The 23012-nt window shown below is 33.9% G+C and overlaps 2 protein-coding genes across 2 annotated transcripts; both read left to right on the forward strand.

The window, feature by feature from the left end:
* The first annotated feature begins 1259 nt into the window (after positions 1-1259).
* On the forward strand, positions 1260-12238 carry LOC114423118 (AP-1 complex subunit mu-2). Its single transcript, XM_028389741.1, has 11 exons — positions 1260-1660; positions 1870-2016; positions 2106-2168; positions 2259-2435; positions 2520-2623; positions 9585-9692; positions 9831-9927; positions 10048-10145; positions 10298-10439; positions 10532-10654; positions 11679-12238. The coding sequence occupies exons 1-11, from the start codon at positions 1532-1534 to the stop codon at positions 11775-11777; spliced, it is 1287 nt and encodes a 428-aa protein (XP_028245542.1). The 5' UTR covers positions 1260-1531; the 3' UTR covers positions 11778-12238.
* A 1171-nt stretch (positions 12239-13409) lies between these two features.
* LOC114423119 (pentatricopeptide repeat-containing protein At1g60770-like) lies at positions 13410-16502 on the forward strand. Its single transcript, XM_028389742.1, has 2 exons — positions 13410-13791; positions 14889-16502. Exons 1-2 carry the CDS (start codon positions 13564-13566, stop codon positions 16131-16133), a joined length of 1473 nt encoding a protein of 490 aa, XP_028245543.1. The 5' UTR covers positions 13410-13563; the 3' UTR covers positions 16134-16502.
* Positions 16503-23012: the final 6510 nt, after the last annotated feature.

Consider the following 23012-nt stretch of genomic DNA (forward strand, 5'->3'; position numbering starts at 1 on the left):
TAAATTTGGATAAAATCACTTTCATATATATGAAAGAGGTGAACCTGACGCATTACATGAAATTCCTTATTCACTATTGAGAGAAAAAGTGTGTCACAGCAAATTCCTACGCATCTATCCTCGGCTAGCATCCTACCCCGATCATTTTTCACATGGACTAAGTAGAGACATCATACTTTCGATTGCTTGGTGATCAAGAGCAACCTATTCTTTGAAAGTATGTTACAAATGTATGTTCTAATCCCTTAGTGATTCTTGTGTAATGTGTGGTCCATGAGATTGAGTTTACTTTCCGCTTATGATCTTTTATATATTTTTATAAAAAATTATAGACCATGAAACCCCAAGACAATTATTTTATCTTTTATTTAAGATTTTTGTTGATAATTGTGGTTTTTGTCAATAAATTGTATAAATTGGTTTTAAAAAATAAAAGAGTTTTTTTAAAATGTTTTGTATAAATTTGGATGCTACAAGAACAAATTTGGGTCATAAAACAATGAGGAATTGCAAAGATAAGCTTTTGCCTCAGCCAAACATGACCCTTGATTAATTGGAAATGGTAAAGATTCGCCACACCACTTTGCCCCAATGAATCTACAAAGCTGAAGGCCTTGGAAGTAAGAGAATCTACAAGAGACATTTTAGCGCTTGAATAAGACTTCAACTCAAAGAAATAAATATGAGTAATAAATGAATGGATAATGTTCTTACCTTGAGATTCTCATATCTATTTATACTAACTTTAATGGGTCTTGATCTTGTAAGATTTTGTGCATGATTACCATTTTAGGTAATCTTGTTTTAAGCGAGATTATAGTGTTTAATCACCTCTTTAATCTTTATTAGGATGCCTTTTTTTATACTAGATGTTTTTGCTTTAACCAAAATGGTACTCAAGTGATTGAATATGGAGTTCATATGATAATTGTGGTGTATAGGATTTCCAAATATCCATCCTCTTGATTGGTTGGATATTTATCTAGTATAGTTTCTTGTTTTTATTTTAAAAAAAAAATAATGAGATTGACACACTGAAACATTTTTTAAAAAAAAGGGACTAATTTATGATATTTTTAAATAATAAGGGACTAAATTGGGTATGAGAAGGGAAACATTGAAATATTTTTTAAGAATAAGAGAATAAATTAGATCTCTTATTAAAAAAAAGAGAATTGAATTAAATTAAATTAAATAAATAGACGAAACAAAATTAATAATTTAGCCTTTATTTTATTGATTATTGCTGGTACGTCGTCGTATGGTCACACACCTCGCACTCGCGCTCCGGAGTTTCAACCCCGCAGACCGAATCGAATCCTCCAACATACGTTTCCAACGATAGATAGACAAAACAAAATCCGAAGCTCCAAAATTCCTCCTAAGTGCAGTAACCGAAACCCAATGACCCACCTAGCCATGGTTTGGCTTCAAACATGGCTCCCTGAACCCTAGCGTTTCTCCCTCTTCGCCAACAACGCTGATCCGATCCCGATCTGTTTCTGATTCCGATCCGATCCGATCCAATCCAATGGCTGGGGCAGCCTCTGCTCTGTTCCTCCTTGACATCAAAGGCCGCGTCCTCATCTGGCGCGACTACCGCGGTGACGTCACCGCCGTCGAAGCTGAACGCTTCTTCACCAAACTCATCGAAAAAGAGGTTCATTCCTTCTTTCTACCATTATATGATTATTCATTTATCTATGCTTCTGCAGCTCCAATTGTGTGCACTTTGTTTCCGGTGCTGTTTTGAACAATTTGTTTCTGCTGTTTTTTTTATGCATTATTGATGTTTATGTTAACAGTGGTGCAATTAGGATTGAGAATATGGATTGTTGTATAGTGAAGTTTGTTTTGAAATTGTTGCAGGGGGATCCGCAGTCTCAAGATCCGGTTGTGTATGATAATGGTGTGACCTACTTGTTTATACAGCATAGCAATGTTTTCCTCATGATGGCTACCAGACAAAACTGCAATGCTGCTAGCCTCCTTTTCTTCCTACACCGTATCGTTGACGTAAGCGTTATTGGTAGTTATGGTTTCAAATTGAAAAACTTTTGGCGCAATAACGATTGCTTGGAATGGTTTTCGTGTCTTTGAGGCAGGTGTTTAAGCATTATTTTGAAGAATTGGAAGAGGAGTCTCTTAGGGATAACTTTGTTGTTGTGGTAAAATACTAGTGTGCCTTTGAACACAATTTCTTTATGAGTTGAATTGATTGTACTAGGTAAAATGCTGATTAGATATGTCCTTGGCAGTATGAATTACTTGATGAAATAATGGACTTTGGCTACCCGCAATACACTGAGGCAAAGATTCTTAGTGAGTTTATCAAGACGGATGCCTATAGAATGGAAGTTACACAGAGACCTCCCATGGCTGTGACAAATGCTGTATCCTGGCGCAGTGAAGGGATAAACTACAAGAAAAATGAGGTGGGCATTAGAATATCATCTTGACTTATAGTTTCATGGTCTAAGCTACCAATTAATATTCTTCTCTTCTTTTTCCCTTTTCAGGTTTTCTTGGATGTGGTGGAGAGTGTTAACATACTTGTCAATAGCAATGGACAAATAATTAGGTCTGATGTTGTTGGGGCATTGAAGATGAGAACATATCTGAGGTTTGCTTTTATACTTTCTCTGAGAACATATCTGGGGGACATATTTTATGAAGAGTGAAAATTGAAGAAGAATGCAGCATAGGAGGATCAGGAATTCCTTCAACCAGTCAAAAATGGAAAAAAATAAATGAATTAAAAAGAGCACTCTGAATATCTCACAAAGGAACTCCCTTAAAAAACCACACATATGAACCAACATGTAAGCAGGGAAGACTATTGGTTTGAAAGAAGATTCAATGGTGCTGAAGTTTCCAGTGGCAAGCTTTCTGGTAGCTTTTATGGCAATCTCTTCAAGCAAGTTGTCACCACTGGCAAACTCTCCAGTGACTTTTATGGCAATTTCTTTTAGCAAGTTGTCACTGCCAGTGAACTTTTTGCCAAACTTCCAGAATTTTTTTCTGACAATATTTCACGCAAGCTTCAACTCTGTTACTTTTCCAGCAACTTCTGGCAAACTTTTGACTATCTTTTTTGACATCCTTCAAGTTCCGTTGAACTTCTTCAGAGAAGTTATTCCCCATTACCTCTTATGTGATCTCTTCTTTCATAATTTCTCAGTTTGTGTCAATCTCCAACTGCCTCCCCATTTTATGTGTTGTGTCAACTCCAGATGTGTGGACATGTGTCTGGTGTATTTGATCTTATTTCTACATTTGTTATCGAATTCTCTGATTCTGTTTGGTTCCTGTCGGCTGCATTTTTCCATTTATACTAAGATCTGATATGTTATCTCTTTGCAAGATTTGATGTGTTTTTAGTTCTTTGTAAGTTAGTTATCCAGCTGTCCTTGACAGCTGGCACATAACTAACTAGAAGCTTGCTGTGAAAGTCTTAGAATCTTCCTCTAGAAGTTTGTGTAACTTGCTCTGCAAGTCTCACAGCTCTATATAAACTACAGTGTAACTGAAAACAGTTGGGAATAATATCAGAATTCATAAATCTCACAAATTCTCTCTCTCTCTTTCTTTCTCTTTTTGATTATCCTTTTCTAATTTGGTATCCAGAGCCAAAAAGATCCTTCGATGGCAGAATCTCCTCCTCCTCCTTCTGCTACTCCTTTCTCTTCATCGTCAGCGTTCTCGCACTTGATTTCTGAGAAGCTCACTGATTTGAACTTCTTGCTGTGAAAGCAACAAGTAGAACCAGTGATCAAAGCGCATCAACTACACCGTTACTTGGTGTGTACGATTCCTCTTCGGTATGCAAATGAAGCTGATCAGAACTTTGGCACTGTGAATCCGGTGTACACTGCGTGGGAAATACAAGACCAGATGCTCCTGACATGGCTACAATCAATTCTCTCCAGCTCGATTCTATCGTGTATTCTAGGATCTGTTCACTCCTTTCAAGTCTGGGAAAAGATTCATGATCACTTTCAGAAGCTAACTCAAGCAAGAGCTCATTAACTTCATGCAGAATTGTGGTCCACTACTCTTGATAGCAAAACTGTTTCATAATTCCTCTTGCGCATCAAAGCCCTAGCTGATGCGCTAGCTTCTATCAGAGATCCAATTACACCAGAGCAACATGTTGATGTCATCCTCGAAGGTTTGCCTTCTGACTACAATTCTGTGATTTCCGTTATTGAGAACAAATTTCAACTGATGCAAATTGAGGAAGAAGAAGATCTTCTTCTTGCTCATGAGATGCGACTGGAAAAATCGCAGAAGAAGCTTGCCTCTGAAACCGCTTCACTCAATCTCACAGAAATTCCCTCCTTGAACTCGCAACAGCAACAGTCGTCTTCTGCTCAGGTGAATGTTGCATCTGAAAATGTGAATTCGAACTACTACTCATATTCTGGGTATCACGGCTCTGGACACGGTTGCGGCGGTTGGAATGGTGGTGGGCCGCGGTCGCAGTGGTCGTTATCCCAATGTGCAATGTCAAGTTTGTTACAAACTTGGACATCCTGCCTCCGACTGCTATCATTGATATGATCAAAACTATCAACCTCAAGTGCCTCCCTACTTCCAAGGGTTTCAGCCTTCTTCGAACCCTAGCAATTGGAATTTTGTACCACAAAATTATGGAGCTTATCAGCCTAACAATTTCTTCTCTGTCAACTCATGGGGAGTAATGCCAAAGCAAGGGCAATTTCCTCAGCAGTTTCAGCAATATCAGCCTCAACAAGCACAAAATCTGCCCAGTGCTATGATTACCAACTCTGGAATACTAGGTCCATGTCCTACAACTAATAGTACTTGGTTCCCAGATTCAGGAGCCTCGTATCATGTAACAGCTGATCAGAACAATATTTGCCAACTTGGCTCTTTTGAAGGTCCAGACTAAATTTACATTGGTAATGGACAAGGTTTGCACATTTCATCCTCTGGTTCATCTTCCTTTCAATCACCTATTAAGTCAAATGTCTCTTTGTCTCTACACAATTTACTTCATGTTCCTTGTATCACCAAAAATCTGATCAGTGTCAGTCGTTTTGCCAAGGATAATTCAGTTTTCTTTGAGTTTCATTCTGACTTCTGTCTTGTGAAATCTCAGGCAACTAAAGAGGTTCTTCTTTGAGGCACAGTGGGTCCTGATGGCTTATACTAGTTTCCAAGCCTCCACTTGCAGCCTCAGTCCAAGCTGTTTTTTCCAGCACATTGTTTAGTCTCTAATTCTAGTTTACAAACACCAGTTGTAACTAATTCTAGTTCACAAACTTCATGTGTAACCACTGCTGTTTCTCCTAGCTCTAAATTTGTGGCATGTTTGCTTAGGACATCCAAATGATCACACCCTCAAACTTGTATTGAACAATTGTAATATACCTGCATCAAATAAAGAGGCTACTTTCTTTTGTTCTGCTTGTGCTATTGGCAAATCTCACGGATTGCATGCTCCCTCGTCTAACGCCACGTATAATAAGCCTTTGGAACTTGTTTACAGCGATTTGTGGGGACCTTCCCCTATGATTTCCTTTGGTGGCGTTCACTATTACTTGTACTTTGTTGATGCCCACTCAAGGTTTACTTGGATATATCCCTTAACGTCTAAAGCTGACACTTTCACCTTCAAACAGTTTAAAACCGTGGTTGAGCTGCAATATAATCACCCTCTTAAAGCCTTGCAAACTGATTTTGGGGGGGGGGGGGGGGGGGAGTTCAGACCTATCAACAAATTTCTCACAGATTTAGGGGTTATTCACCAACTTGCTTGTCCTCACACTCATCACCAAAATGGTGTAGTGGAGAGGATCGCATTGTGGAGTTAGGTCTTGCACTTCTTAGTCATGCGTCTATGCCTCTAAAGTTTTGGGATCATGCCTTTATCACAGCTGTTCATCTTATAAATAGACTACCCACTGCCTCTTTGCGGTTTTCTGTTCCTTACATTCTTAACTGGTCAAAATCCCACATATCAGCACCTTAAAGCTTTTGGGTGTGCCTCTTTTCCTTTTCTCAGGCCCTATCATTCTCACAAACTGGATTTTAGGTCTTATTAGTGTCTTTTTCTAGGATACTCTACAAACCATAAAGGCTATAAGTGCCTGTCTCCTACTGGCAAAATATTCATCTCCAAGGATGTGGTGTTCAATGAAACCAGGTTTCCATATACTGATCTGTTTTCTAAATCCATATCCTCCTCTACCCCAACATCCTTGTCCTCCTTTTTAGCAAACATTCCCCTTGTTGGTCCTCCACTTGTCACTCCCTTACCAAACACTGTACCCAACTCCCCTTCCCCTCCTCCTCAAACTTCCCAAACTCATGTTCTTGATTCTGGTTCTGACATTCAGTCAGTTCCCACTTCTCCTATTCCTCAAAATTCCCAAACTCCTGTTCTTGATTCTGGTTCTGACACTCAGTCAGTTCCCACTTACTCTTCTCCTATTGATTCCTCTTCCACTGCCACTGTGTCTAGTCCAACTTCCTCTGAGTCAGCCTCCCAATATCCCATTCCTCAGAATTCTCACCCCATGCAAACAAGAGCCAAGTCTGGAATTGTGCAAACTTGTCTACATCCGTCTTTATTTCTCTCACACACTGAGCCCAAGTCTGCCAAACATGCCCTTCAAGATCCAAACTGGCAGAGTGCTATGCAAGCTGAGTTTGATGCTTTAGTTAGTAACAAGACATGTACCCTGGTTCCTCTTCCTGGTCGTCAAGCCATAGGCTGTAAATGGATATTTCGGATCAAGGAGAATCCTGATGGCTCCATTAACAGGTACAAAGCCAGGTTGGTGGCTATAGGCTTTCATCAAGTACAGGGGTATGACTTCAATGAAACCTTTTCTCCAGTGGTCAAACCTACTACCATTCGTCTGATTCTCACCTTGGCACTCAGTCATCACTGGAAACTACATTAGCTGGATGTTTACAATGCCTTCCTCATTGGGCTCCTTCAAGAAACCATCTACATGCAACAGCCTCCTGGCTTTTACTCCCAAGATAAATCTCTTGTTTGCAAACTGGACAAGGCACTTTATGGGCTCAAACAGGCCCCCAGGTAATGTTTGAAAGGCTTCAAAGCACCTTACTGCAATATGGTTTTCACACCAGTAAATGTGACCCCTCTCTATTTATCTACAAAAAGGACAGAAATTTGGTGTATCTTTTGGTGTATGTTGATGATATCATCATAACTGGCCGCTCCAATTATCTCATCCAGTCTCTGGTTCATCACCTAAATTCCAACTTTTCTCTAAAGCAACTTGGTCAACTAGATTACTTTCTTGGCATTGAAGTTCACCATACACCTACTGGTTCTGTGTTACTCACTCAAAGCAAATACATTTGTGATCTACTGCACAAAACTGACATGGCTGAGGCAAAACCCATTTCTTCTCCTATGGTGACTAACTTGAGGCTCTCTAAAAATGGTGATGATCTTCTCTCAGATCCCACTATGTACAGGTCAGTGGTGGGGGCCCTTCAATATCCCACTATCACCAGACCTGAAATTAGCTTTGCTGCAAACAAAGTCTGTCAGTTCATGTCCAAGCCCTTGGAATCTCACTGGACTGTGGTAAAGCAAATCCTCAGATATCTGAAAGGTACTCTGCACTTTGGATTCAGATTTGGACCAGCCTCTCTTCCTCAGCTTCTCAGTCTGCAGGCTTACTGCGATGCTGACTGGGCAGCTGACCCTGATGACCGAAGATCCACCTCAGGTGCAGCCATCTTCTTAGGTCCAAATCTGATCTCCTGGTGGTCACGAAAACAACAAGTGGTAGCTTGCTCTAGCACCAAGGCAGAGTACAAAAGTTTAGCTCAGACTTAAGCTGACATTCTGTGGCTTCAAACCTTACTTCAAGAACTTGGCATGCCCTCTTCCAAACCTCTCTCTCTGTGATAATCAAAGAGCTGTTGCACTAGCACATAATCCTGTTCTTCATGCCCGGACCAAACATATGGAGATTGATCTCTTTTTTGTCAGAGAGAAGGTTCTCAGCAACAAGCTTGCTGTAGTTCACATACCTGCTCAGGATCAGTGGGCGGATCTTCTCACAAAGCCCCCCTCATCCACCAGATTTCAGTTTATCAGGGACAAACTCAAGGTGTTTGAGCTCTCTGAAGCTCACCCACCTTAAGTTTGGGGGGGGGGGGGGGTTATGTGAGTATTGTACTATTGTACTCGGTTCAGAATATGTAAGTTAGTTATCCAGCTGTCCTTGACAGCTGGCACATAACCAACTAGAAGCTTTCTGTGCAAGCCTTAGAATCTTCCTATAGAAGTTTGTCACTTGCTCTGCCAGTCTCACAGCTCTATATAAACTACAAAGTAACTGAAAACAGTTGGGAATAATATCAGAATTCATAAATCTCACAAATTCTCTCTTTCTTTCTCTTTTCGATTATCCTTTTCTAATTTTCCCTATTTATAGGAAACCTCTTGCATAGAGTTTCTATATATATGAAAGGGTCAAGAGACTCTCTTTCCTAAGCAAATTTTCAGTCCATTATTTGTTCCTTCATTCTTGTCTCCGTTTCAAGTAGGAGTTTCTACTGCTTTACACCTTAACCCATTATCCATTTGTCTAGAACATATTTTTCTGGTTTATGAATATAGCTCCTTTAAATCTAGCAAATTATTTCCTCAAAATGTTCCAGTGGATCCAAATCCTTAGTTTCAAATAGACCTCCTAGCTTCTTCTTAAGGGCTGTAAGTTCAGCTTCATAATAATCCATTAATATATGAACATTCACATAGACTATTGGTGCTGCAATTTTCCCATTGGCTGAGAGTTTAAAGAAATTGGACTGGCCACATGCATATGCATTCAGGGAGGAGATTTTAGTGGTGCTATTGCCAGTATGAGGGTGTGATGAATCTGGATGTTCTTTCTTCCTATTGGTTCTGATTCTCTTCTCTCGTAGTTTCCTACTATTCCTTTCCCTATTTGATGGGCACGGTAATTGTGCTAGTTCATTTCAGCAATACAAATGATTAATTCAAGTTGTAATTTCCATTCCAGTAATTCTATTGTTATTATATTCGGTTGCTCTGAGATTTCAATACGACTCATTCCATTTCTGAAAAACAGTTCAGTTTCAAGTAATCTTACAGCTAGATTATATAAATTGATTGCTCCTATGTGACATGTTGGTTTATGGGCTAGTACCAGCTGCTCTTGGCTTTCTGGTTACTATTTTGGGTCTATTTATATCTACTTGTGTGTGTGTGTGTGTGTCCAATATTTCTGAAACTGTTGTTGTATTTTGTCCAGCTAAAATTTGAGAAATGCTAATGAAAATAGGATTTTGAAGTATTTTGTTTTCTGTTACTGATTAGACATGCTCAGATTGATTTGTTCATATTCACTACTGTTAAAAATTTTAGGAGCTGGTGCTAAACGATACATGATTAGAGAATAGTTATATTGCAGATAAGTTCAACTACTTGGCTCATTTTAGATTCTACTTTTACAGTTGATAGTGGTTTGGATTTAGGAACTCTGTACGTTCATTTTGAAATATATATTAATCTAATCAAATTCTGTGCTTGAGTGTTGCAGTGGTATGCCTGAGTGTAAACTTGGATTAAATGATAGAGTATTATTAGAGGCACAAGGTAGAACAACCAAGGGAAAATCAATTGACTTGGAAGACATCAAATTTCATCAGTATGTATGCTTGATTCTCTTCCTTGTATTCACTGATTGATAATTATTTGTGCAAATTTAAATATATACTTTCTACAAATTTAAATTTATGCTTGATTCTTGACTAATTCTCAAATTATGTGCTGGAACTTGACAAAGGTGTGTGCGTTTGGCCCGATTTGAGAATGATCGAACGATTTCATTTATCCCTCCTGATGGATCATTTGATTTAATGACATATAGGCTCAGTACACAGGTACATCTTCTCTGTATATGAAATATATTTGTTTGAGTGGTGACATAATAATTACATAATTACACTCATACTAAAAAATAACTATTCCATGTCTGTCGATTCTTTGATCTTTGTTTCCAGGTTAAGCCTTTAGTTTGGGTGGAAGCACAAGTTGAAAAACATTCAAAAAGCCGGATCGAGATTATGGTAAAAGCTAGGAGTCAATTTAAGGAACGCAGGTGCTGATATTTTTCCTTTTCCCCTTTAAATCTGTTCCTGGGAGAGAACTGCTTACCTTAAATTTATGTACTGACTAGTGGTCTGCTTTAAATTTTAGACCACTCTATATGTATTTACTTCTCCAAACTACTCAAGAGAATTTATTTTACAGTACTGCCACAAATGTTGAGATTGAGTTGCCTGTTCCTGCTGATGCAACCAATCCAAATGTTCGGACTTCAATGGGATCTGCATCATATGCACCTGAAAAAGATGCATTAATCTGGAAAATAAGATCATTTCCTGGAGGAAAGGTATTAATTCACTAGGAAAGTGCATTGTACACCGATATTGATGCTATAGTTTGATTGATTGATGGATTTGGTTGTCTTATTTGATACTTCAGGAGTACATGTTAAGGGCAGAGTTTCATCTTCCCAGTATAGTAGATGAGGAAGCAACTCCTGAGAGAAAAGCTCCTATACGTGTAAAATTTGAGATACCATATTTTACTGTGTCTGGGATACAGGTATTGCTACATATACAATATTTTTCTTATATTCTGAATATTGTTATGCCTCTATGCATCGCTATCTGATTAAAAGATGAATATTTCCAGTATTATATATCTCCTATCCTGAAGCAAAGACTCTAATACTGTACCAGATACAACAAGGACATGGATAATTCAACACGGCTAATATAAAAAATATAGGATACTAGAACACCTCTCTATATATAGGAGAGACAAAAAAAACTAAAATGAAATGAATATGAACATAACATATGATCTTATTAATAATCAATATTTTCATATCATCAAGTTCATCTTTTTCCTATGCTAGTGAGCATCACCAATAAATATTAAGAAGAATTGTTTTACAATAAAGTACTTGGTTTCTTTACAAAAAATTCCAACAAATGAATATATATTTTTTTATAACACTAGAGTGCATGTTCATTCATATTTCATAGGGGTATGGCACAAGTGTTCAAGCTGACAATAGACTTTTTTTTAATTGAACACTTAATGAGGAATGTCTGACCTGTATAAGACAGGTGTCAGTGTCAGAAGCATGTTCAACACTGTAACACTTCAAACAAGAGAGGTGTCTTTACTTGCTTGTTGCCTTGGTGTCTCACTTGTCAGTTTTATTATTTATTGAGGCATGAAGTAATTAGTGAACTCGATGAATCTTTTGAAATTCATTTGTTTTCATGGGCGAATTGATATTCAGTTCACAAAGAGTGTTTATAGATATTAAATTGTAAAATAATTACTAATTACTAATGAGAAGAAAGAACTTGACATCATAAATGGATGAGAAACTAATATACATAATTTTATAACTTTTCTATGGTTAATAGTTTTGTGTAGTAGTAATATGAATTGCGTGACTAGGTAATCTGAATGAAACATCAACATCCACATGATATAATGTTGAAATTATTGTTAAGTTTACCATATACTGTGATGTTTTAGTTCAGTTAAATGAGGTTTTTATTAATTAATCAAGGTGCTAATCAACCATGTAAATGTTTTTGATTTGTAGGTAAGATATTTGAAGATTATTGAGAAAAGTGGTTATCAGGCTCTTCCATGGGTGAGATACATAACAATGGCTGGAGAGTATGAACTGAGGCTCATTTGAGATTTGTGTCTTTGGTTGGTATTCACAAAATAATTGTCTCATTTAACGATCGTGGATGGAAGAGGGAGTCTTTAATCGATTTTTGGCTGACCGCATCAAATTATAAGTTACTCATTGTCTAGAAAGTTGTCAGCTAAATCTAAGCTAGAAACTCTTGCAAGTCCCTTTGGTCAAATCTGTTTTGATAGGAAAAATGATTGGTTCTTCCTCTTCATTCTCAGGCCTTTTTTGTAATCACAATCTGTCCATCTTTTTCTATCGTCTTCAAATTGTAGTCTGATCTTCATTTTACAGAGAATTCTAGGGTTTTGTATAATTGGTCAAATTGTAGTCTGATCAATTATAGATAGGGAAATAATTGTCCCTCAACCATGTATGCACGATAAAATATACATGTATTTTTCAAATATCTATTCACAGTTTTACAGATATATTGCAGAAAAGCGCGGTTGTGTTCTGTCTTTTGGGTGTATAAGATTGCAGTGTAACATGAGAGTTGAGATGGTAATTCTATAGTGTTTGTGGGGTTCCATACCTGGATACATGAGCTGCATATAGGGAGAAATAAGGTCAGTTGAATTGTTAACGGAGAAGGGAAGAGGGGAAAGATTGTGATTTTGATCTCCTAACAAAAGTACCATGTTTGGGAGAAAGTGGAGTTCTGTTTCTCTCACTGAAGAAAAGATTTTCAATTGGAGTTTGAACTTGTTTCGTTGAAGCCAACCCGATGTTTGATTTTTTTTCTTTCAGATTAAGAACACAATTTATCAAAAGATTATGTATTACACTTAAATGATTATATATTTCTGGTTAATGAATCGATTCTTAATCCAACAATTCACGTTTGATCTAGAAAATGTAAAAACTAATGCAGTTACAAAACACAAAATGATACAATTTGATTCTTTTGCTCTATTTATTTTATATAAGTATTTGTATAAAAATTTGTCGAAATTGATGCCATGTAACCTTTAGATTGGGTGCCTAAACTCACTCGTAGCAATAGCTCTCGTGACATTTTTATAGCGTACTGGTCACTGGATATGGATTTACTCAATGCGTTGGTAAATAGGTAGAAATATTTTAAATCGGGTAAATAATCATTAGTCCTTAAATATGTAAATCAGTTACAATTTTAATTCTTGAAAGAACAAAAATTTTAATTTAGTTATTAAATGTGTAACAAGTACAGGATTATGTCTTTAAAGTATTTCCCTCACTTTTTTTTCCTGATTATTTCTCTCACTTTCTCTTATATAGTTTCTAAAGTAAAAACAAAACAAAACTAGATAAATAATTACTTAGCACAAAAAATTATGGTAAATAGTCCTGTAACTGTTGAATTTTTGTTTTCAAAATGGTCTTCAAACAATAGTAAAATATTATCAATTTAGAGATTAAATTGATAGATATTTAATATTTAAGAAATTTAATTTATATAGTTTCATTACTTTAGGAACTATTTAGGAGATGGATCAGATTGATGGTTTATCATCTTACATTTGTAATCTTGTGATACTATTTGGTAAAAAAAAAAAATAAGCGAGTAATGTGATATTCTTTGGGAACCAAATTAGGTGTGTATTCACACTTTTAGTTTTTAAAGTAGTTAAAATTATTGAGACGAGATTATGAAGCCAATAAGTAGAGCCCACCAATTTTGAGCCCGCGAGCCCAATCTATTCTTCTTGTTCATCATGCCTGGAGCTGTTAGGGTTTTGGTTTTGGTTTCTCCGACCTTGAACGCTTCCCATCTTGGTGAGTAACACGAATCTGAGGAAAAAAAATGTCGATTATGCAACTTTACGGGCGCAGCAAGAGCGTGGTGAAGCGGTCGAAGAAGTACTTGGAAGAAGCGCTTTACATGAAGCTCTTCAAAGATGGAAGCTCCCAGCTCATCGTTCGCCAGAGCCTCAACAACTTCGTCAAGAGCCGAAAGCGCGTTTACAAATGGGAGGTAGGCGACACGCTCAAGAAGCTTCGCGATCGCAAGCTCTATCAACCCGCTCTTAAGGTCACACACATCATTTCTACCTTCTGTTCACATTTCACTGTTTAGAAGTTTTTACTCATTTTAACTTTTATTTGTTTTTCCTATTAAACTGTTTTTTTTTGGGTTAAATATGTTTCTGGTTCGTATAAATAAATACTGAAATTGTCTCTTTCTAATGCCTTGGTGTTGTGAAAATTTACTGGGTGTAGTCTCTGTCCTTCACAAAGTATTGTCTGATTTATGAAAATGGGGATCACCAAGGTTTTAAAAAATGGTCCGTGATTGTGGTTTCGGCTGTTACTAGGTTTCGCGACTGCATCGCCATCTGCGCAATTGTGGCCGCATTGGCTGCATTTGACTGCAATTTCTGGCAAGATCTAGGATTATGGATGAAACCACAAGCACAATTTGAAACCTTGGGAATTACTCATAACACATTTCCATAAATATAAAACTGGAAAAAAGATAATTATATTTTGAGGGAAAAGCTAACATTGTGCTATTTGAATGGAATACAAACATTTAATCTTTTTTTATTTCCTAATGTATGACTTAGGATCTGGTTTGCAATGTAGTAGGAATTATTATTATTGTTGCTCTTCAAATTATTATTAAGCCTAGGATTTTGAATTAACACTTGTTATGGTTTATGGATGTGGATGAACCAAAGGCTATTAAAGGGGTAGTAGTGAATTATTGATAGCATTTTCTGGCTACTAAGGGTGTGTGTAAACTCATTTGGAGCCTTGTAAATGTAAAACCCCACTTTCCAAAGCAGCAAATGTAGAGGGAAGGGGAGGGATGGATTGGTGTTCAGTCCAAACACACTCTTATTCACAATACTGATGCATAAAAAACTAGGAAAATTTGCATCTTATTTTTAAAGAAAATGAGAGTATCCAATTTTTTTTTTTTAAAGAAAAGAAATTAATGTTTCTCTTTGTATCAATTCTTTCAAATTTTAATAATGAATTGTCTTGTGTGATTTACATTCTATGATGTATTGTATCAAGTCGATTACAAAACTATGCAAGCACTAAATCTAGAGATATTGTGTTAGCAGGCTATAGTTTTCATAACTTGTATTCATGGAGAAATGTTCTTTTTTTATGTTACAGCTATCAGAAACCATGGCTAAGAGGAACATGATCAAGACCGTCAGTGACCATGCGATACATCTTGACCTTCTTGCAAAGGCTCGAGGAATTACTGCTGCTGAAAATTATTTTGTTAGTCTCCCAGAACCTTCTAAGAATCATCTTTGTTATGGTGCCCTTCTGAATTGTTACTGCAAGGAATTAATGACTGAAAAGTCGGAAGGTCTTATGGAAAAGATGAAGGAGCTTAGCCTTCCTTTAAGTTCCATGCCATACAACAGTCTTATGACGCTTTATACAAAAGTAGGGCAACCTGAAAAGATTCCATCCCTCATCCAAGAAATGAAGGCTAGTAATGTCATGCTGGATTCATATACATACAATGTCTGGATGAGAGCTCTTGCTGCTGTTAATGATATCTCTGGTGTTGAAAGGGTCCATGATGAGATGAAGAGGGGTGGTCAAGTCACTGGAGATTGGACTACATATAGCAACTTAGCATCTATTTTTGTTGATGCTGGCTTGTTTGACAAGGCAGAAGTGGCGCTCAAGGAATTGGAGAAGAGAAATGCTTTCAAAGATCTTACTGCTTACCAGTTTCTAATTACATTGTATGGGCGAACGGGTAACTTATACGAGGTTTATAGGGTGTGGCGTTCACTTAGGCTGGCATTTCCTAAAACTGCAAACATAAGCTACCTGAACATGATTCAGGTGTTAGTTAACTTGAAAGATCTCCCAGGAGCAGAAAAATGTTTCCGGGAGTGGGAATGTGGCTGCCCCACTTATGATATTCGAGTTGCGAATGTTTTGATACGGGCATATGTAAAATTAGATATGCTGGAGAAGGCTGAAGAGCTCAAGGAGCGCGCTCGGAGGAGGGGTGCCAAGCCTAATGCCAAAACCTTGGAAATCTTTATGGATTACTATTTGCTGAAAGGAGACTTTAAGTTGGCAGTGGATTATCTAAACGAAGCAATATCAATGGGTAGAGGGAATGGTGAGAAGTGGGTTCCATCGTCAAGGATCATCAGTATCATGATGAGGCATTTTGAGCAAGAGAAGGATGTTGATGGTGCAGAAGAATTTCTAGAGATCTTGAAGAAATCTGTGGAATCTCCAGGGGTGGAGGTGTTTGAATCCTTGATCAGAACTTATGCAGCTGCTGGTAGGATCAGTTCGGCTATGCAACGGCGATTGAAGATGGAGAATGTGGAGGTGAGTGAAGGCACCCAGAAGTTGCTTGAGGCAATTTCTGTGGAGTGACACTCTCGATGCTTTCATTCTTCAAGATTTGATTGTTGTAAACTGAGATGTGATCATTCTACACATTTTGTTTTGGTGATAAAATTTGGTATTTAGATTTAAACATTTTGGAATGGCGCATGCTGTAGAACATTGAGGGCCTCTTATTTGATTACTGAACTAATAAAATACTGGGGGTGCTCGGTGCATACATATGTCCCTGAATCCTGTGTGCTGGTAAAAAAAAAGTGCTTCACAAATGGGATCTAATCATGGAACGCCTTCTAAGCATGAATCATTTCAGTCAGTGAAAGGTGAGTTCATATCAGTTCTTCTGACGACATTAATTTGGTTATTGAAGATAATTATTCTCTCTGGGTAAAATGAAAAGTGAAAAGAAAAGGACATTACATTACTTGAAATGCGTAAGAGTTTCAATATTGTATTGTTACATGATATTTTGGTATCTAAATGAACATGCACGCACACATTGAATTTTTATTTTTTTTCTATTTTATGTAGGTTGAATTTCAAAAATTGCAGTCGAATCCGATAATTGATTTAATTTAAATGTATTGCAATCTTAATTTGCAAAAACCCAATATATATTTGACAAAAGTCTTAATATTTTTCATTTAAAGAAAAAAAAAAAAACTTATTTCATTGACAATGCTTTTAAAAAAATAATTGTTAATATGATAAAAAAAGAACAATTAACAAGTCATTGGGTTGATACCGACAACAATCCCTTGCTGTATACTTCCAAATTTGCTTATTATACATCAACCATAAAATAATATACAAAAAAATTGTATTGTGACTAACTTCTTGAATCATGTTATTCTGCTTGTTTTATTTCTCAACGTACATCAAGCAAGTCCTGATATATGAATGCGAGATTTCAACATGTTTTTAACTACAACTTCAAATAAGTGATGTTTAAATTGTGGATATATTTTTTTAGTTCAAAAGGATTTCTAGGGCTTTGGAATAGTGAACCTTCTTATATACTACAAAATTAGAATTGCAAAGTAAAATTACGTCATCGTACAAAAGAAGGCAGTTCCCATAGGCAAACATAAAAGACAAATTGATAATATAAAATATTTATGTACGTTTTTTTTTTACGCATGTCTAAGTCCAAGAATAGAAATTTCGACTTTGGGCAGGACACTAGCTGGTACGGAATTGCTTTGCACACCTAACATTTTTCTTGTGCATCTAACAGGAAGAGAAAAATTCCAAAAATACCATTCTGTAAGGCTCAAACGGATTGTGAATCTATAAATAGATTTGCAATCCGTATATGGATTCGCGGTCTGGATTGGCAATCTGTATGCCCAATAATGACTCATGCAAGACTCGAACATGTGATTTGCGTGTTATTAACACGACGCTCTAATCAATTAAGTTAATAGGTCAATTATATTATAAAATCATTAATGTCACTAAATATAACACTAAAATTTATAATATATATTTAATACACAAGTTTACATAATAAATTCTATGACAGTTAATTTTGATCTAATAATTAATTTTTTTATATATAAATTTTTATTAAACCTATGATTTTTATTTAAAATTTATATATGTAAAAAATATATTATTAAATCAGAATTAATTGTAATAAAACCAAAAATAGAAATTTACTTAATGTAATAATATTTACACAAATATTATAAAAAGTTATAACTAAATTTATTAAAATACATTAAAAATATTTTTTAAATTTTTTTTAAAGTTTAAGTTATATGAATTAGCAATCCGTATGAATCATACGGATTGTCAATCCATATATGGATTATAAGTAAGCCTCTTATGGATTACGAATCCATAAATTTATTTTTATGGATTATGAATCTATAAGTCTCTTAGAGATTATAAATCTGTTTATTAACAGGGATAATTCGTAAATCTGTTGGGTATAGAAGAAAAAGACTAGATTCACGAAGAAAAATCCTAGCTAGTATGATGGTGGTGTTGGACCAGATACAAGTTCAGTCCTAATGAAGGCCCGCAGAAGTCAACAACTTGTGTTTCCACGTTTCCATCATTGTCACCAGCAAGAGGAAGCTGCAGAAGAGCAACTTGCCTCAGTCATGGTGGTATCTAAGACACGGATATAATGAGTTTGGTTTTAGGTTGAAAAATTGATTTTGAGTCTAAAATTGATTTTAAATAAATTTTAGGTTATATTTGGTAATTTTTTTTAGGAGTTTATAAGCTCTTTTGATTAGCTTCTAAGTTTCTTTGATCAAAGTAAATTTATTTGGTAAATGAACTTATTTTGATAAGTGACTTAAATTAATTTAAGGAAAATAAGTTAGCTTATAGTTACTATTATTTTTTTTTATTCTTATTATTTTATTTGAAATTCTATTTTTTTTACCTTTTTATTTAATTTAAAAATCTTCTTATCTTTTTTGTTCGTTGTTTGAAAAAATTCTTATATTTAATTTTATATTCTTACACATAAATGAGACAAATTACTTTAATCCCGTCAATTGTCATCATTATATTGCTCCTTATGCTTAAAAATTCTTTAAATCATATCAACTCTTATAATTATTTCGTAATGAGTAAAGTGGGAGAGAGACATATATATCAAAATTCTTATTATACAAATAAAAAATGAATGTTTAAGAAAAATTATGAATAAAAAATAGTTTTTTATTTTTTTTCTAAAATAATATTATTAAGGCATTTAAATGTTAAAAAATGATTTTAAACAATATAATTCTAATAAAGTTAATTTAATTTCACTTTTCCAAAAAATCGAAAAAAATTATTTTACCCTTTTTTATAATAGAATATTAAAAAATTTATTATCCTACTTTTTAAGATGATAGACAAGTTATTAGAAATAAAATTAAAATATTAGAAATACTAAATATATAATTTAATATTTATAAATTAATTTATCAATTAACCTTGCTAAACACTTTCAGTTAAACCAACTGACTTATAAGCTTTTAACTAACATTTTGTTTTTAGAGCTCCTAGCTTGTAACTTATAAGCTTTCGGTTAATTGAGTTAATACAATTTTGAACAGTTTTTGCATTAGGTAAAAAAAATTATATTGAACTTTACTCCAAAATTTATTTTTATAATTTTTAATAAAACATATACTTTAATATATATTTAACATATAATACTTATATTTTGTCTATCAAAATACATGTTATTACTCCTATTCCTAAATATAAGACTCTTTTAATTAACTAATTTACACCCTCTAAGAAAATTATTTAATATAGTTAGTTGCATGAAATTTGTTAAAAATTTGTATTATTTTGCCAAAATCATTTTAAAAATATTGGGACACATTTTTTCTCTTTTCATTTAATTACTTTCTCACCTAATTAATTAATGTTTATTAATATTCTTATCTAATCCTTACAAGAGAGATGATACATTATATTTTTAATACATAATATTTATTGTAAAGTAACTAAGGATATTTGGGTAAAAAAATAATTAATGCAAAATGCATCTTGAATTTTTTTTATAAAATTGGATAAATAAAATTAAAACAAAGTATAATATTTAAAAACGGAGGTGGTAAAAAATAATTTACTAAATTATCCTTCACTTACTCAATGTCCCAACTGGTTCTTATTTATACATCAACATTGTTTCTCTTCATAAGTAAATATGTTTTAGAAGTCACAAATTATCAAACCAAACTTGTTGATAGTATAAAAGACTACAAATGAAGTTCAATGAAGAAATAGTTAAAAAAAAAATACTATTATAACTTAATAATATAAAATTTTCGTTTGTAAAAATTATTAAATATATCAATATATGATTTTCTAGTCAAATTCTTTTCTTTAATATAAATTATTAGTTTTTTTTTATAGAAAATATAAAAATGGCAAAAAGTGCGATATATTTTCATCTATTAAAAGATAATTTTATAGATTTAAAAATAAGAAAAAAAATGTAATATTTAAATCTTTCATGGTAGGGAAGCCTAAAAACTAGTTTAGTCATAAAATTATTTTTAATAAAAAATAAAAAATTGGGGTAAATTGTAATATATTTGCATAATGCAAGAGAGGAAAATTTATATTTGGACAAAATAATATTTTTATCCCTCAACATATTTTGAAATGTTATTTTACTCTATATAAAATTTTAATGTGTTTTCTATCCCTAAACTCACAAGAAACACTACTTTTAGTCCTTGGTGAAAGACAAAACCCACTTATTTTAGTAAATTTAGAGACTAAAAATGTATTAAAATTTTATAGGAACAAAAATAACATCTCAAAATATTTTGATAAATTAAAAACATATTTTATCTTATATATATTAATAGAAAAAGGAATAAGTGGTGCAATACTTATATTTTTCAAGGGATGTTAGTGTAAACATTTTGATATAATAGTTTTTTTTAATGGAAGTTAACGAAACTTTAACCAAAAATTTAAAAATGAAATGTGTTGAGGAGAGTATATTTTAACATAAGAGGATAATATAGTAAAATTCTATCCTCTTATGGAACTTTAACGTAGAAAAATTAAAAATTAAATAAAGTGTTGGAATTGTTTAACATAAGAGGAGATGAAAATATTATAATACCCACGTCTCTTAAGTGAAGAGAGTTATAATTAATTGTAATTTTGTTTTATATAAAGTTTTTCTTTATTTAGCCTATTATACGATTACCCTATTCAAAAATAGGTCAGACTTATAATTTTTTAAAATATAAAATAGGGTTTTAAGTAAATTAATAGACTAAGTTATTTCCATAACCAACCCTAAAATAAAAGACTACAACAGATAACTTATCAGGCTAACTTATTTCCGTTCATATCCTGCACATTCGTTTGCTGTCCATGTCCTTTATGCAGCACTCTCTGAAAGCGAAAGATAGAGAACGACGTGCCATATATACAAGTCATTGAATTTCTGTAGATGATCTGTGCCACTGCCCCCCTAACTTATAATTGCCCGCCGAAGTCAATATTTTCTTTACTCATTCTAGCTAAATCAATCGTCGGTGATTTTTTTTTCTTCATTCATTATCATATAGCACTAATATATCCATCATAAGATATTAAAAGAGTTTAATTTAATTGGTTAAACATGATACATGAATTATTATAAATTTTTAATACTATCTTTGATTTCTGTAGATAAAAAAATATCCATCATAGTTAATGCTATATGATGCATGTAAAGCATGTTACATGCTAAACCTTGAATGGAAGACAATGGAAGCAACAGTGCTAGGATTAACGATATAATTACACACAATATTAAATTAATGGGATACTCATTTTTAAATATTTTAGTTTGTTTGAGTTTTGAACAGAAACAATATGATTGCTTGTGTGTAGAGATAGAGGGCCTCATCGATCAGAGTCATTATGTTCGATCAGTAAAATCCCAGTTGTATGAACGCGTACAAAAAGTCTTTTTCCATCGATTGATATGAATGATAGGCTACATTGCTTGAATGATAGCTGCTCCTATAGTAACGTAAGCTTTAAGCAGAAGATAGTTGGTAAATTAAATGCGAGCAAACATAAATATGAGGTTGGACATGTTCACGTGCAAGCATTATAATTCTACTCCGAAATATGAATGTACTCATACTGATTACTAAAATGGCCTGGCCCAAGTATTATTCTACTAATTATGGCTTTGCTTTGTGACAGTACAACAACGTTTATTGTGTTTGTATGTTATGATCGATCTGTCTATTTATCTATAAATTTTTCCTATAGAAATTTTGAATTTAATAATTTCTTGGCTAAAGAAACTTTTGCTAGTAATTAATACATTAATTTGAAAACTTTTTAGGTTGTTGTTGAATTATCAATCACGGTAAGTAATAGCTCTCTGCATAGTGTATATATACGTACGTGTTCTGCTATCACAAATAAGTCAGCATACATTAATGAAATTCATATTAATGCATAGCTAGATTGTCAGATACTTTAAGGATCTAGGATCTGCCAACTGCTAGCATACTTACTAACATCTCAGTTTTTATTTTTACAGGAATATCAGTATTTAGATACCACGTTGTACATATGAATCGAACTGACAAAAATAGTATGAGTTTCCCTCTAAATTTTTAATATAACAGTATTTTGATGATAAACTTTAACTTAATACCCTTGGCTATAAGATAAATCAGCCTGGTCGCCAACTGAAACACGTGCTGGATGGTAATTACCAGCATATATTTAAATGCTGTCCAAATTCACGTTTGTGATTTAATTTACAAAAAACAGAAAATCAGGTGTGGTAGTAATATTTTATAATTAAGGTTATTTATAAAAGTCTATTTAATTAAATCCGCTAATCTCGAGTTTGAATCTTAGATATATAATTATGTTCAATATTTAGAGAAATTTATCACTCATAATGATTATACTCGGCTTAAACATGTTTATTTTTGGCGGAGGAGCCTATGCAACTAAAAAGTAAAAAACAAAAAACTTGTATTAAGTTGAGAAGTTGAGATTTTTTTTATAAATTTAGTTTAATCATGAATATTTCAACACAAAAGTTATTTATTTTTAAATTTATTTTAATTAATATTAATTTTATAAAATTAAACTTATTCACCAACAAATCGTTCATTTGAGTGTACTAGAAACTCGATCCTATTAAACAAGATTTTTTGTTCAAATTTTTTAGATGGATAAAAAAAGTTATTAAAAGAAGAGAAGAGAGATCTTATTAAAGATTGTCAACTTGCATCACGGAAACTAATAAATATAATAAATACTTCACATAAATATAATGATGATCCAAAATTCATTTTAAATTAAATTTACAATCTCATAAAATTCCACAAGGTTAAAATTTAAAGTTATTAATAGCAGTTTTCACAAGTTATTGATATACCAAACAGTAATACTTTTAAATTTATC

Source organism: Glycine soja, chromosome 8 (assembly GCF_004193775.1).
Source record: "Glycine soja cultivar W05 chromosome 8, ASM419377v2, whole genome shotgun sequence".
NCBI classification, from domain to species: Eukaryota; Viridiplantae; Streptophyta; class Magnoliopsida; order Fabales; family Fabaceae; genus Glycine; species Glycine soja.

Bases quoted from the DNA above. Each gene is read 5' to 3' on its own strand.
- LOC114423118 (XM_028389741.1), top strand. From the start codon at position 1,532: ATGGCTGGGGCAGCCTCTGCTCTGTTCCTCCTTGACATCAAAGGCCGC. The intron at 1,661-1,869 runs GTTCATTCCTTC...AAATTGTTGCAG, and splicing joins CCAAACTCATCGAAAAAGAG to GGGGATCCGCAGTCTCAAGA. The intron at 2,624-9,584 runs GTTTGCTTTTAT...TGAGTGTTGCAG, and splicing joins AAGATGAGAACATATCTGAG to TGGTATGCCTGAGTGTAAAC.
- LOC114423119 (XM_028389742.1), top strand. From the start codon at position 13,564: ATGTCGATTATGCAACTTTACGGGCGCAGCAAGAGCGTGGTGAAGCGG. The intron at 13,792-14,888 runs GTCACACACATC...TTTATGTTACAG, and splicing joins TCTATCAACCCGCTCTTAAG to CTATCAGAAACCATGGCTAA.